Source organism: Acomys russatus, chromosome 30, assembly GCF_903995435.1.
Source record: "Acomys russatus chromosome 30, mAcoRus1.1, whole genome shotgun sequence".
Taxonomy (NCBI): Eukaryota; Metazoa; Chordata; class Mammalia; order Rodentia; family Muridae; genus Acomys; species Acomys russatus.
In genome coordinates, this window is record NC_067166.1 from 16,980,157 (window position 1) to 16,995,958 (window position 15,802).

Here is a 15,802-nt window from a genome sequence, read left to right on the forward strand (position 1 = left end):
AGACAGACAGACAGAACCAGCCCTTAAAGGGCAATGACATTAATCCCACTAAATTCAAGAAGAAACAAGCAGGAGCTGGATGCAGGAGCCTATGAAGGCTAAAATCCCAGAGCAGTATGAACTTACAATAAAGACAACATAAGCAGGTAGTGGAAGCGAGGAATGTCTAGGAATATCTGGAATCCCAATCCTGTAGAGGCTCAGGCAAATGGATAGCAAGTGAGAAGCCAGCTGGGGCTACACAGAAACTCAAGGTCAGCCTGGGCAATATAGCAAGACCATGTCTCAAAAAAAAAAAAAAAAAAAAAAAAAAGCAGGCAAGCAAGCGTGAGGTGTTGTTTTATGTTTCAATGCATTCAGTCTGAGATATACCTAGTTATAATGCTTTTGGGGAGGCTTGTGGGCTGTGACATTGAACAAATAAATACTAACGTCTTTTCTGGTACTTGGCCTCTTCACATATAAAGTGAGGATGGCCCATCTCCCCACGATGGTAGGGGAGACTTGAGACCATGTGCAGTGAGTGCTCAGAGCGTGGTGCCTGGTGGGTAGTCACTCGTGTGACACCTTTGTTTGTAAAGTACACTTGAGACCATGGAAAGTTTCAAGCCCCTCCCAGGCCTCCAACTTCCGAGAGTCTGAGAAACAAATACAAACACTGGGGTCAAATATCAGTTGCTTAACTTGTCCCAGGCTTGAGATGACTAACGTGAATATATCTGCCAGGCACCTATCTAACATTCAGCCATGGCTACAACACCCAACATGTGGACTAAAAACAAACAAACAAACAAACAAACAAACACCCTTCCAAAGAGGTGTCTCACAGCCAGGCTTAGCTGATAGAGACCACAAAGTGAGGTCCCTTTCGAGTCACCAATCAGTCAAGCATGCAATTTCCCAATGTCCTCTGCTGCCCACACCTGGTCCACTGCCACCTGCTATGACTTCTTCCTTTACATCCTTAATCGACGTTCTTTCAACTGCACTTGCAGTATTCACGCCCCTACTCCCAGTCACCTCCCCTCCCCTCGCCCCCCAGCTAGGTCTCAGCATCAACATCTCCACTTCTGCCCTAGCTAAGCACTACAGGCTGGCAGGAGGACTGGTTGGCATCCTGCCTCTTTTTGTCCCGTGAAGAAACCCATTAAAACCAGGTCTCATTCCTTTTTTTCCTTGAGACAGGTTTTCTCTGTATCGCCTTTGATGGAACTCTACAGACGAGGCTGGCCTCCAACTCACAGTGATCCACCTGCCTCTGCTTCCCAAGTGCTGGGATTAAAAGCGTGTGCCACCACTGCAATGTCTCATTCTTTTTCAAGTTACCCCCAGCAGAATTCTTTCTTCTAGAAGACTATTTCTTTCCCCTCCTGCTAGGATGTACCTAGCCTTGGCCTGGGTAAAAGGGTGGAAGCCTCCTACATGTGGCTGCCAAAGCAAACTGGTTGGAAAACGGCTCCAAACAGGCCAGTCCTCACAGCAGACCCTCCTGTCACCTGGGAGCCAGACCTGAGAAGGTCCCCAACTGAAGAGTGACTCCCCTCCTCTCTAGTTCACCAGTCAGATGCTACAAGGAATAACCCTTGTTACACATTCTCTTTCCCTTCACACATTGGAAGTCATAGATAGATAAGGACAAAGCGGGGGTGGGGGGGGGGGGGTGGGGGGGTGTAGTTACCACTGAAACAAGAAAGCTGTTTATGGGCTGCAAATACAATTAAGAAATTCCTTAAAATATTGTATAGAGCAACAGGTCTCTTAATAAGCTGCAGACCAAAGTATTATCCTCCAAATTCCACTTTTTTTTTTTAATTAGCTGTGCTTGCAAGCACATCCAAGGATAGAGTGTCCTTAAGGCTAAGGACGAAGGGGCCCAAACATGAAGGGGGAATTGAGTAGATTCTGAAGATTATTTCCCAGGCATGACCATTTTCTTTTTAAGTAAGCACAATTATTCATCGTACATTGAAACCGCACTTGTGGCTTCTATGTGCTTAAACATTTGAAGCATGTCTCTTTTCAAGGCCAATTTCCTAGCCCACTGCTAGATCAGCAATCACACCCATGTTTTGTTTTCTTTCCAAGGCACATTTAAAACAAAAACCTGTCCCAGGCTTAGCCAATACAGAGGACAGTTTCCCTCACATCCGGCTCTATCAAGTCAGCATTTTTAACAAGCCGTTCACACAGGGAAGCTGGCCCCCCACCCCCCCACTACTTATTTTTAAACTCAGGGCAGAAAAGAGTAAGCATAGCAAAATTTGTATGCCTATTTTCCTTCCTTAAAAAAGAAATAAGATACCACAGGGACCTTCCTTGGGAGACACAATAGTGGCCCCATTCATAACTACAGACGGGTTCACTGTAATGTCTAAATTCCCTGTCTGTTACTTGCCAAGATTTCGCCTCCTGACCTTCTCTGACCTTCATAATGGCCCCAGTTGGATTTCCTACCTCAGCCTATGGTTCTCCCAAACTGAACCCTCAGACTCAAGTTTCTTTTTTTTTATAGTCATCCCCAACAAAGGACTGGCTTTCTTTAAAAATGTACTCATTTTCATGACTCAAAAATACATTTTTACATACATTAGTAAGAAGCACTCAGCGGTACTAATTCTTTAAACAAAAGGAGTAACTTTCCCAACAGTGGGATTTCTGGCATCGGCAAGAACCTTTCAAAGCCCATAGGAGCAGCACATGCCTGCCTAGTCCTATGTCAGCAAAACTCATACCACAAAGCAGCATAAAGCCAGCTTGCAGGATATCTGAAAAAGAAAATTTAAAAGTCCATTTAGTCTTAAGTTATAAGACAGAGTGAGCTCGCTAGGGGCTGGGAGTATGTGGCTCAGTGGGAAAGCGCATGAGTAACAAGGCAGAGTTCCTGGGCTCTATCTCCTAAACTGAAAACAATAGCCCTGCCCCCTACCCCCCCCCCCAAAAAAAAAGAAAACCAAGGCAATGACCTTAGTACCACAGTACTTAGTACTTAGTACATAGTACTTAGTAGCACATTGGCCAATTCCTGGTTGGGTATCTGCAGTAACAAAAGGCTACATCCCCTCCCGTCCCTGCTAAATGTATCTACTCTTAGGTCAACAGCAAAGAAAATGGAAACAGGACATCTAATGTAGCTTCTAGGATGGCCCCAGAGGTCTCCTCCTGGCATTCACAGCCCTGTGCAGTCTGCTCACTCTGAGCATGCTCTAGCTTTACAACTTGATTCTAATCAGTAAGAAAAACCAGAAAGGATAAGACATCACTTCTGAGACTAGGTTAGAGACCGTCCTGCCTTCCCTCTTGCTCTCTCACACGCTCACTCTAGTGGAAGATGCTTGCTGGCTGCGCCCCAGTGGCTGGCACCTGAGAAGAAAAGACTCTACTCACTGGCAGATAGGAACAGAGGTCCTTGGTCCAGAAGCCTGTGAGGGACTGAGTCCTGCCAACAGCACTAAAGGAGCTGGAAATGGATGTGCCCCATTGGGAGCCTTGAGACGCCTGCAGCCTCATAAGAAACCCAGACCCCAGGCACCCACTCAGGCTATGATGGGATGGAAAATACCTGCTAAGAATCAGCTCATCTGCTTTCTGAGAGTCGCTGAGGACCCTCTTCAAGGCAGCCTGCCTAAATGAACTTCAATCACTTTTATAATGATAACTAACATACCATAGAATTCATCCTATGAAAGTTCTGTAATTCAGCACTTTTTAAAGTTCTGCCTTAACACTACAATCAATTTTAAACCATTTTTTAATCATTCTCAACAGAAATCCCAGCTCCATCATCAGTTACTCACCACCCCTCTCACCTCCCACCAAGCCGTAACAGCAGCCCCTTCTATAGATTTGTCTATTCTAATATTCTTTATATTCATAAATATTATAACATGAATCCATGCATCCTATTTCATATGGACTTTTTATATTTTATATTGACTTTATTTCATTGTGCAGACATCTGCCAGAACACTGTAAAGTAGCAGCCCCAATTTACAATCCAACCAACAAGACACAAAGCTCCAAATTCTGCATGCCTTTGGTGACATTTGTTATACCTTGTCATTTGTGTCCCAGCTCGTAGCATGAAGTGATAGTTCATTGTTTTGATTTGTGGTTCCCTGGTAACCAATGTGGAATATCTTACCATGTTTTTACTGGTCATCTGCTTATCTGTTTTAGAGAAGTCTGTTCCTAAGGTTTGTCCATTTTTAAACTAGCAAGCTTTGTTTGTCTTGAGAAAGGATTATACTGTGCAGTCCCAGCTGGCCTAGAACTCTCTTACATAGACCAGGCTGGCCTTGAACTCATAGAGATCAGCTTACCTCTGACTCCCACGAACAAAGATGAAAGGTGTATGCCACCACATCCAGCTGACCTCTGTCCATTTTAAAATTAGGCTCTTAACTTTTTACACCGCAAGTCCTTAATCAGACAGACTGTCTTTGTACTTTTTTTTAAGTTTAATTTTATATGTATGTTTTGGCTACACATATGTCTGTGCACCATGAACATGCCTGGTACCCATCAGGGCCAGAAGAAGGAATTGGATCCCCCTGAACTGGAGTTACAGATGGTTGTTGCCCACTGTGTGGGTGCTGCAAACAGAACCCGAGCCCTGTGAAGGAGCAACTGTTGTGGACCATTAAGCATCTCTCTCTAGCCCCTGAGCTTTCTTTATGGAACTTCCTGACAGGAAACAACAACAAATAAACCAGCAAAAAACAAAAACAAAAAGGAGCTGGAACTTAGCTAGGGATCCACTGAGTCTATAGACTAATTTAATAACTCATGTGTACATGTAAGTATGTATGTGTGTATGTTTTCCTGTGACTGTGAGCATCCCGGTGCCATAACACAAGCGCAGGGGACAGAGGGCAACCTTGCCTGCTGGTCCTCACCTTCTTTGAGGCAGGGTTTTGTGCTGTTTACCACTGAGCATGCCAGGCTAGTTGGCCTGAGAGCTTCCATGATTCTTTTAGCTCTGTCTCCCCTCTCACTGTAGGGGTGGACTATGCCCAGCGTTGGATACTGGGATTTGAGCTCAAGTGCTCATACAAGTGTGGCAAGAGATGCTGAGCCATCTCCCCAGCTCTGAAAGCTTTCTATTCCTAGTCTACCATTTCAAAGACACTATTTCTAAAGAAGTTTTCCTCATAGAATCCGGGATTATCTTTATGACAAAGGGGAAAAAATATTTGCTAATGAATTCCAGGAACAGCGGACAGGATAACACGTTGTAAAGGCTCATTTTTGCCACTTTGACACACTGAAGAGAAAGCTATGCTTCTGCAACGGCCACGGTACCAGATGTCTGGCCTGTACCAGCATACACAGAATAATTTCCCCTTTTCAATGATTTTAGGAAAATAAAAAACAGAAAGAGGGCAAGACAGTTGGAAGGTGTCTTTCCCATGCAACTCACAGAGCAAAGTGGGAATTCTCTGAGGGGTTACACAACCTGCCCATAGTTCCACAGAGCGAGCTGGGAGCAGGAAATCTGCTCTACCAATTCTGGGTCACACCCCTCTCCCCCATGATGCTCTTTCCTACATATGAAAAAACCATAAAGTACACACCTGGGGTGTGGAACATATTTCAGCAAAGAAAAGTAAAGTCCTCTCACTAAGACATGGACTTTGTCCTGGGGTGTACATCCTATTTGGGCGTCTAGGAATCTTGTCTTTTATCTTATTTTTTTAAGCAAGAATTTGACTAAGGCTGTGCGTTCAATAAATTTTACACTGGCAAGGGTTCCTCTGACATAAATGTAGACTTTGCAGGCATCTTAAATAATTCTTAAAAGTTGATTAGTAGAACTGTTAAAAGGTGAAACACCACCACAACCTCCCACCACACACACAAAGCAATAGTAATGACAAATTAGACCACAGATTAGTATTTTATAACATACTGAGTAAACACCTCTTCCTTCTAGCTCGTAATTAACATCCATGAGCACCTCACTGAGTGTTGGTTTATTGGCTCTGTAGATTAAGAGGCCGCCTAGCTCATCTGTCTCACAAAGCAGCATATCAAATGCAAACTAGTAGCACTGCGCTCAGCCAAGGGCAGAGTCCTCCCGATCCCTCAGATAAAGGGGCATTTGCCCTTTGGCCTCTTTATCTTCACTTTCTCCTAGCAGAACCTAACCAGCATTTACTGAAGCCAAAGAGTCTAGAAGAGTGGATGTGATTTGACAGACAACATACCCAAGTGGCCACACACCCACTCGTTAAGGAGATTGCAGTCATAAACTGCCCCACAGTTTAGTGATCTGTGGACTTCAGTCACACAGGCCATTGTTTTACTGAACAATTTATCATCATGGGCAGGAGATGAGTAAAAGACCTGAGGACACTCTTGGGGAAAAGAAGTTGGGTTTAAGTTTAAATTGTTGCTGCCCTGTAGCCAAGCCAGTGAGATGCAGACTCTGGAATAATCAAATTCGTCCTGTAGTTTCCTGGGAGGCTCTGAGGAAGCGAAAAGGAAGACTTGCCTCCCGGGGCCCCTTGACATTGGCTGGCTTCTCTCAGTTCTCCATGACCATGGCTTGCCACCAACAAGACCATTGTTACTGTCTGCATATGCACAGGTGAGTGTGGTACCCATCCAGCTGTGATCAAAGGCTGATGAATGAAGCCAGTCCCAGCATGCTGAGCTGGCACAGCAGGTGTGACTAATCTAAATTACAGGGGACGGGTAAGAGTGTCTCCCTGGCCATCCACAACCCTGATAATACTTTGGAGCTGTTGGACCATTCTGGAACCTTCCAAGTCATCAAATCCCACAGTCTTACCCCAAGGCTTAGTTCCAAGAACGGGGACACAGACAGACTAAACCTGGATCTTACCTCTTGGCTTCCTCCAGGTGACACAAATATTCATAGGCGATGTTCTGCCGCCTCCTCTCATCCATCTCCTCTGCAGACAGCCTTTCATCATCCACAATCGCTGGAAATGCAGGAGAATCATTCGTTACTTAACAATGCTTTATGCATGTTAATAGCACAGCAAATTAAGACGTCTACTTGGTGGTCCTGTCAATAAATATTCCTTACTTAGGAGAGCATAACTGTTCTCCATTTCATTTGCAGGCGACAAGTGCTAGCTTAAGTCGTGTTTTATGTCTTCAGTTGTGGAAGATTTAATTTTATAGATAGCATACCAAAAATGGGTTTCATTATGACACATATGTCATTGTAACTGCGCATACGCATCAGCACCACCCGCATCCCTCCCCCTTCCCTCAGCTGGTCCACATTCTTCTCACTTCTGCCTTCATTTCACATGCCATGCACGTACATGTACACACACACACACACACACACACACACACACACAAAATGAAAATAAATTTAAGTTAAAACAAAACAAAAGAACAACAACAACAAAACACCAAGGAGCTGAAGAGATGGCTCTGGTTAACGGCACTTGCTGCACTTGTGGAGGACTCGGGTTTGGTTCCCAGACCTGCAGGTGGCTCACAACCGCCTGTAATCCCACTTCTAAGAGCTCTGACAGCCTCTTCTGGCCTCCTTGAGCACTCTCATTCATATACACGGTCTGCGCGCGCGCGCACGTGCGCGCGCACACACACACACACACACACACACACACACACACACACACACACACACAAAAGTAAATACATTTCTATAAGAAACCCCTTGGCATTTTATAATAATAATGATTTTATTTGCTTTTTTAAAGATTTGTTTTTATAATTTTTAATTCTGTGTGTGCCTGTATGTGTGTGTATGGGTGTGCTTGTGTGTTTCTCTCTGTGTGTGTGTGTGTGTGTGTGTGTGTGTGTGTGTGTGTGTGTGTCACGGGAGCACGGCCATGTCAAGGACCCCAATGCCTCAGATCTAAGAGTACAGCAAGGCCTTCCCCTGGTGGAATATAGATATTCGTGGTGTGTACAGAAAATATCAACTTCAGCTTCTCTCTCCTGGATGACCTCAGTGTGAGGCTGCTCCCTACAGAGAGCCCCCTAACCCATTTCCTTGTTCAGCAGTGTATAGTAAATGGATCTCTGTTTTGGGGGCTGCTGGTGCATCTCTATCAGAGCCCACGGTCCACCTGACCCCAGTTTTTCTCTCTCTGTGCAGCAGCGTCATTCCTCATCACCCTAATCCTGACTACGCCAATCCCACAGCTGTTCAGACCAGGGCAGTGTTGCTAGCCACCAGCAGAAATGGCAGGACTGAAGAATACCTTGGACTCTAAGATGGCCAGGCTAATTCCTGCCCAATGAAGAGTCAATCACAGAACTAACGTGAAAATACGAATTATTCTTCCTTCTGAGTCAAGGCCTCACGACGCAGCTCCGACTGGCCTTAAAGTCTTGCTCCACAAGTCTTGCTCCACAAGTCTTGCTCCTGTATGCTGGTTATAGTTAATTATAAACCACACCACACCAACATTTGATTTTTACTACAGTGTGTACAATGCTAAGTGCTTAAGATATAAAATTAATACTGAGCCCTCAGGGGACTCAAAGGAAGGGAGATTAAATTTGAAATAGTGTAAGTTTGGCAGTATGTGCCATAAACACAGAAACATGTAGTAGATATTTATTTACTGAGCACCATCTTTGCTTCACGGTCTTAGGGGATGCGTTGCCTGCATTTTGTTTCACGTATACTCTGTGATTCTATGAGTCAGGTGGTTTGCTCACTTAACAGAACAGAGGCTGAAATGTCCTTTGAACAAGCCAAGAGAAATTCAAGGGCAAAAACAGTGGGGCAGAATGGAATAAAGTACACAAGAACTTGGGAAAGGTGTGGGTAGATAAGAAAGGGATGCAGAAGAGGAGAGAAGAATGAGAGGAGATGGGTGACTGAGGCCAGATTATCACAGAAGTAGTACCCAGAGGGCCAGGACTCTGCACGTCCTTGCCCATCTCTTTCCCTACTCTCCTTCCCCATTTTCCACTGAGGACCTCATCCCCAACCAATGATACCAGGGAAGGACAGCAAAAGGCTCACGTTTGTCAAAGCATCTTTTTCCTCCATGAGCTCAACCTCCTCTGTTTGATTGGTTGCCTAATATGGTGCTGGAGATCAAAACCGAGGCTTTGTGCAAGAGGTCCACCTCTGGTCTATACGCCCAGTTCCTGATCTGAACTTTAGAAGCGTCCTCTCATTCCAGGGAGGCACAAATGCTGCCCAGCAGCCTCCTAGATTCTATACTGTCCCTGCATGTGTCCAGGCCCTAGGCCACACTGCTCCACTGCTGTCACCCGAATCACCCTAGGCCACATTGCTCCACCACTAGTCCACTACTGTCACCAGAATCACCTTCCCAAAATGGGGTCCTGATGATGTCATTTACCTCTTTCAGAACTTTCTACAGTGCCCTATTTCCTGTGGAACAATTTTTTAGAACAGTTTTCCTCTCCTCGGTACATGGGGCCTACATGGCTTAACTCCAGGTAAGTACTGCATTCCAGGACCTCGCTACTCCTTTCCCGGGCTTCTGTTACTCCCCTTCTCACTTCCTGGGAAGCCATTCTCCCGTCTCTGTGTGTGACAAGCCCCCTGTGCATTCCAGGGTCTGGGCCCATTACTCTCTTCCACACTTACATTCACATCATTATCACAGCACTCACCAGGGAGGCCCCTCATGTCATGTCTCCCTCTCCAAATCGGGGGGTTCTGGGATCTGAGTCACTTTCTCATCTCCCTCACATCTGTCATGGCTCCCGACACAGACAGTGCTCTAATCACCTGTTCCCCCCTGACCACAAACATACTATACCTGATATGTTATGTTAGTCAACTGTCCGTTACTGTAACGACATGTCTGAAGGTAATCAACTTATAAGAAGGAAAGGCAATTTTGACTAGTGGCTTTCAGGTGTCTCAGTCCATGGCCACTTAGCCCCATTACTTATGGTGTCTGGTGGCATGATGCATCATGGGAGAGCCCATAGCAGGTGAAGGCTGTTTAGTTCATGGGAGATGAAAAGCAAAGAGACAAAGAGGAAGGAGATGGGGCTCCAACACTGTGTTCAGGAACTCGCTCAAGATGACTCACCTTCTTCCCATTAAAACTCGCCTCTTGGGTTTCATCACCTCCAGATAATACCACGAGACAGTGGACAACCTTCTATTACTTGTGGTTTTAGGGGACATCCAGATCCAAACCATAGGGCATACCCACACGCCATCGTCTAACCTTCAGCTCCCTTATTCCTAACAGCTAACCCTAGGATAACCCATCACTTCCAAGCTCTCATTTAAAAAAAAAATAAAGATTTAATTATGTATACAATGTTCTGCCTACATGTGTGCCTGCATGACAGAAAAGGGCACCAGATCTCTTTATAGATGGTTGTGAGCCACCATGTGGTTGCTGGGAATTGAACTCGGGGCCTCTGGAAGAGCAGCCAGTGCTCTTAACCTCTGAGCCATCTCTTCAGCCCCATCTCTTTAGGGAAGAGTGCTGACTATTGCTGAAAGGATATTTTCACTTTATGGTACCTTCAGACACTCTCAAGCCTGAAAAAAGCAAATAAAAATTCCTAGGGGGCATCCATCTCAAACAATCTCTAAGGTGTGGGTGAGCACTAGGGTCCAACTCAAAAGGAAAAACTCTCCAGCCTCACCCATCCATCTAGAAGCAGCGGAAACATCCTGCGACCTTCCAGCCTCAGACACTGCAGTTATATGTAGCTGTGAGCCACCACGGGAGTGTTGGGAGCCGAGCCTGGGTCCTCTGGAAGAGTGGTCAGTGCTCTCAACTGCTGAGCTGTCTCTGCATCTTCAAACTGCCTATACCTTAATAATAAACTCACAGTAGACATATTTTATGCCATGGTTTCCAGCATATTTTGCATAATAAAGCTGCATGTTCTCTGAAAAAAACATTTGGTACCTAATCTCTTATCAGGAAAGGCTAACAAAAAGTCCTGAATGCTATCTATAGGGACTCATTTTACTTTTGCCTATTTGCAGTGAGGAAAAGGAAGTTACGGTGCAAAACACAGGACCATCCTATAGATTTCACACCACTGCTGTTTAATTAGAAGTGCTTGAGTCAAATGATAGATTATGCTCTCCCTCAGGGCACCCCCATATGGGAGTCTCTTCCTTCCAACCTTCCACATACCTGGCCCACTGCCCCTCTCACTACACACTTCAACCCTACTTGTCTTCCTTCAGTGTGGAGAGGCTGTGGTGGCGACCACCCAAGGGCAAGCCAAGGTTATGAGGTTGAGAAAGTCTTCACAGCACAAGCAGATGAATGCTTCTGGACGCCAGAGGGTGCTGCAAAGACCTTTGCCTTGCTCACAGTTCACTTAAAGACTTCTGATAAGAGCTCTGGGCATGAGTAACAGCCCTGCCATTTAAAGAGCCATCATGAAGCTGATAATTCACAGTGGACATGACTTTACAACCTACAGAGCACTTGCTCACATGTTAGCGTATGGTTCTCACAATCAGCTAAAAGATAGGCCCTATCATTTATAAATTAGAAGCCAAGGTCATTGAGAGGGAAGGGACTGACATTCTGTCAGTGACATAGTCAGGGCTGGAATTGACATACTTTGGGACTACAGCCCACTGTTGAACTCATCATCAAACCAACAGTGTCACCAAGAAACCCAAGAGATCATTCATTCAAGTGGCTCTGGGGTTCCTTTCCCTCTGAAAGCAACTTGATTGTCCATGGCTTCCTCTGAGGGGTGCATCTTTATTCACTGCCCTGGACTCCCTACAAAACATGGCTTTGTACAGGAGAGCTTCCTCAAGTACTAACAAGTGGCAAATGCCACTAATGTCCACTGGCTGGCTAGCTCAGTTGGTTAGAGAGTGGTGCTGCTAATGAGAACAAAATTGCAAAACCAGCTGATCCTGGCTAAGAGACAGAAACAGTTACATGCTATGGCAATCACCTGAGTGAGCTTATGCAGACACATAAGCAGCAGAGCAAAAAAAAAGAGCTGGGCGACAAGATGTGGAAATAGAAGTGTAAGGAAGGGAAGGGAATCTGAACCCAGTGCCAAGAACACCCACACAATCCAACGTAAAACTAGCCCAAGACCTACCCTTTGCTAAGGTGTGGCCACTGTTGAACTGCCCCTACCCACTACCTGCCCCCGTCATACAGATACCAAGGCCACCATATCCTCGTGTCCAATCCATTCATCTGTTCGCAAATATTTGAGTGGCTGCTTGGTGCCAGCGGGTACGGACACAAAGTATGACTCACAGGGTCGCCTCTGGAATTTTTATTACTGTTACGCAATTGAGATTTGGCCTCATGACAGGGTGCTTGGGTTTGGGAAATATACTCAAGGGAGGATTGGCAAGAGTGACCACAACCATGGCTGGCTTCATAAAAATGGTATTGCATAGGGTGTGTTCCTTTAAGGAAAAGCAGATTAGAAGTGTGATAGGAATAATCAATTCCGAGAAATACACCCACCATTTAGTATTTTAAGTACACATTGTTATTCTGTGTGACTCAAGTTCTCTACAAAAAAAAATCCTAAATATCCTCAGGTATGTAATTCAGTTGGGTGTGGAACCATATTCTATGGCTTGGGAACTGTATTGCCTTAAAGAGAATACCTAAGTGATTATGACCCCAGTGTCAGAGCTTAAGGACTGTTCACAGGGGCAGCATGCACGGATACCCAAGGAAGACACTAGGAGAGGGCGCGCATCCATAAGAGGATGGGGGGGGGGGGGAGATAACAGAACCAAAAGACTAAGATTGTAAAACCGAGGACACATTAAGGTAAGGTGACCTACGGAAACTTCTGGTTTCATGCCAGCTGCCCAAAGCCTTCCGTGGCTCCTTAAACTCTAAAGGACCTCATGACCAAACTCCCCTAAACTGGATTTCCTTTTGAAAAAATGGACAAGCCCGAGTTTGAAGTTGTAAGCAACCCCATCTCAGACACTCTGACTTATTAGAGTGTAGGGCAATCTCGCGGGTACCCACCCCAGGTGTTTGGAACCCGGGAGGCTGATAAGTCACAGAGGTGTTGGGCTTACAGCTGCCAGCCCTATCTCTCTATCAAGGGCCAAGGAAACAACAAGCTCAGTGAGAGCTGCTTGGACTTGAAGGCACAGGCTTAATTAAGGTTCTCCCACTTCCCCTGCCACCCAGAGAAAGTGCAGTCATCTTTGCCATCTGCTGAGGGAATGTGAACATTATTTGAAACCTGCCTTTCCACACCATTCCTGGACTTTCTCCCCCATCACAAATTTCTAAGATCTTACCAAAGCTGAAAGTCAACATACAACCTAGGGCCATTCAGGTTAGGCAAAGCTGTAAAACATTCTAGACCCATATTTTAATACGAAGAACTGCCAAGTCTTCAAATTTAGCATGGCGAGAATTTCTGAGATGGGGTAAGACCAGGCAACGAGGGTAAGCTACCATTACAAAGGGTTGCCAACAAGTGTCACAATCCCTTCTCATTGTGGTGTCACTGGGATCCAGAGGTACTAAGAAACATCTATGTCACGTCTCAACAGGAAAATAGAATAGGAAATTGTTCAGGCCTCAGGGAAATGATTGAGCCTTTTCTGTAAATATGCTTACACTGTACAAGAGCCACAGAGGAGCCAGGTGTAATGGTAGCGCATGCCTGTAGTCCCAGCAGCTTGGAGCTGAGACAGGAAGATCATGAGCCACACAAGGAGCCCAAGGTTGGCCTGGGGTACCCAGGAAGACCTTGTCATTAAATCACACACACACAGACACACACACACAGACACACACAGACACACACACACACACACACACACACACACACACACACACACGGGGGGGGGGGGGGGCAGAAACAGAGAAACACACCGAGAGAGGAAGGGAGGGTTCTTGAGATTCCACTCATGTAAAAAACGGTCCAACATTTAAAGTAAACATTACACTTGATCACTCGGGTCCGAAAGACACCTCTTCAGAGCAGAAATTCATTGCTGCCCTCACAGACAAAAGGAAAATTCACTCTGTCCACTGTAAATTTAAACAGGACTATCTAACTTTTCCAGAATTTAGAAACCCAAGGCAGATTGTGGTGGTATTGGGTGCATGGAACAAGAAAGGCAGTCCTGGGATTTTGCTCCGTTTGGGAGAAGAGGTAAAGTCAATGGTTCCTAGATTTGGGATTACTTATTTTTATTCACATAATGGTAATTTTCTAGAAATACTTTAGGAACCAAATCATCTCTCGCTGCCAGGAAGGCGCAGAGAGTACTGCATCTAGCCAGCCCCCTTTCCACACCTCATCACCCACACTCCTCACACATCTCACTCAGTGGGGAAGAGGAAAGTCTTAAGTTTCCAGGAGCAAGGTGAAAGCTGAAATTCCAACGACAGAGGGTAATTTTCAAATCTCTTACTGGAGAGATGACTCAGAGGTCATCTCTCTGACCTCTGACCACTGACTGCTCTTCCTAAGGTCCTGAGTTCAATTCCCAGCGACCACATGATGGCTCCAATCCATCTAAAATGTGATCTGGTGCCCTCTTCTGGCCTACAGATGTGCATGCATGCAGAGCACTGTATACATAATAATAAAGAAATCTTTTTTAAAAAAATCTGTTGCTACTGTTTCAAAACAATGGGAAGGAACTTGGCTCAACTCTGCTCAGTATGAGCCCCGTGCTTGCAAAGGTTCACTGCAAAAGGTCTCAAATTACATAGGTCTACTCCTAAAATGATGCTTACAGGTCTCTACAGATAATGAATAAAGGTCAGAAGGTCGACTCAACTTCATGCTCCATAAGAATAAGGCTATGTTAGAACCACTAACTTACTAAGTTAAATATCAATGGTCTCTATCTTCCCAGGAGCATTTTAGTTTGGGACCACCTTGGGCTGCACAGCTGGTTTCACACTAGCACAGGGTAGGTGACAAGATCCTGGATTTAGTCTTTTCTTATGCACACATAAAAAAAAAAAAAAGCATAGAAATGATTAACACGTAGTGAGTCAATGCTTCAGGCATGTTACCCCTTTGTCTCTACATTCCTCTTTACGTAGGAATCCCATTCTCTGGTGTCATGATTGGAAATAAACTGAAGAGAGGTCAGTGGGCTCTGAGCACTCAAGAGCATAAAGAAGTCAAGGAGAGAGCTCAACCAGGGCAGCCCTGACCCCAAAGTTCCCTGCTGTCCATTCTCCTGTAGAAGCTGCAGCCTCCCAGCAAGGAGCACTGGCACCTGTCAGATAGTTTCTGATGCCTTCCTAAACAGCGGACAGATGTATGTGACTCATTGTCCCCACTAGGAAACCATGGACAATGTAAAATTAGTGCTATACTATGGGAACTAAAAAATTAGTGCTATACTGTCTTTGAAAAGTAAGATTAAAGGGGAATTTCTCAGAGATACAAAAACCTCAAGCATAGTTCAACAAAGGAAAACAGTCAGGATAATATTTAGGATTCAGGTCAGACAACAGGAATGCAAGAACTGTGACAAGACAAGGCATGCCACATCAACAAAGCGAGGTCATTCGTATGACCCATACATCTGCAGAAGAGTCAACATGTAACTTTTAAATTTTTGAGGCACCTTTCTCCATGTCATGCCCATCTCTCTCCAAAGGAATAAATCTGCTTAACTCAGCAATGATCAGCTGATCAAAATGGGGTGTGGCTCAGCAGAACTGGGTAGTGACTTGGGGACTGAATGTATCTTTCAGAGTGTCACACCCAGTTAGGGATTAGTGTTGGACACTCAGTTCCTCATCTGTAAAACAAGAATAATGCTACCTACTTTAACTCATGAGGCCATTTTATAAGGATCACATATATATATACATACATACACACATAC

At 45.1% G+C, this 15,802-nt stretch overlaps 1 protein-coding gene across 1 annotated transcript in view; it reads right to left on the bottom strand.

Annotated features, from left to right (window-relative positions):
• The window catches only part of Iqgap2 (IQ motif containing GTPase activating protein 2), a 282,578-nt gene that overhangs the window by 223,862 nt on the left and 42,914 nt on the right, over positions 1–15,802 (bottom strand). The window contains exon 2 of the mRNA XM_051172543.1: positions 6,848–6,947. Within this exon, the coding sequence (XP_051028500.1) occupies positions 6,848–6,947 (100 nt within the window). The remainder of the gene's footprint in view (positions 1–6,847; positions 6,948–15,802) is intronic.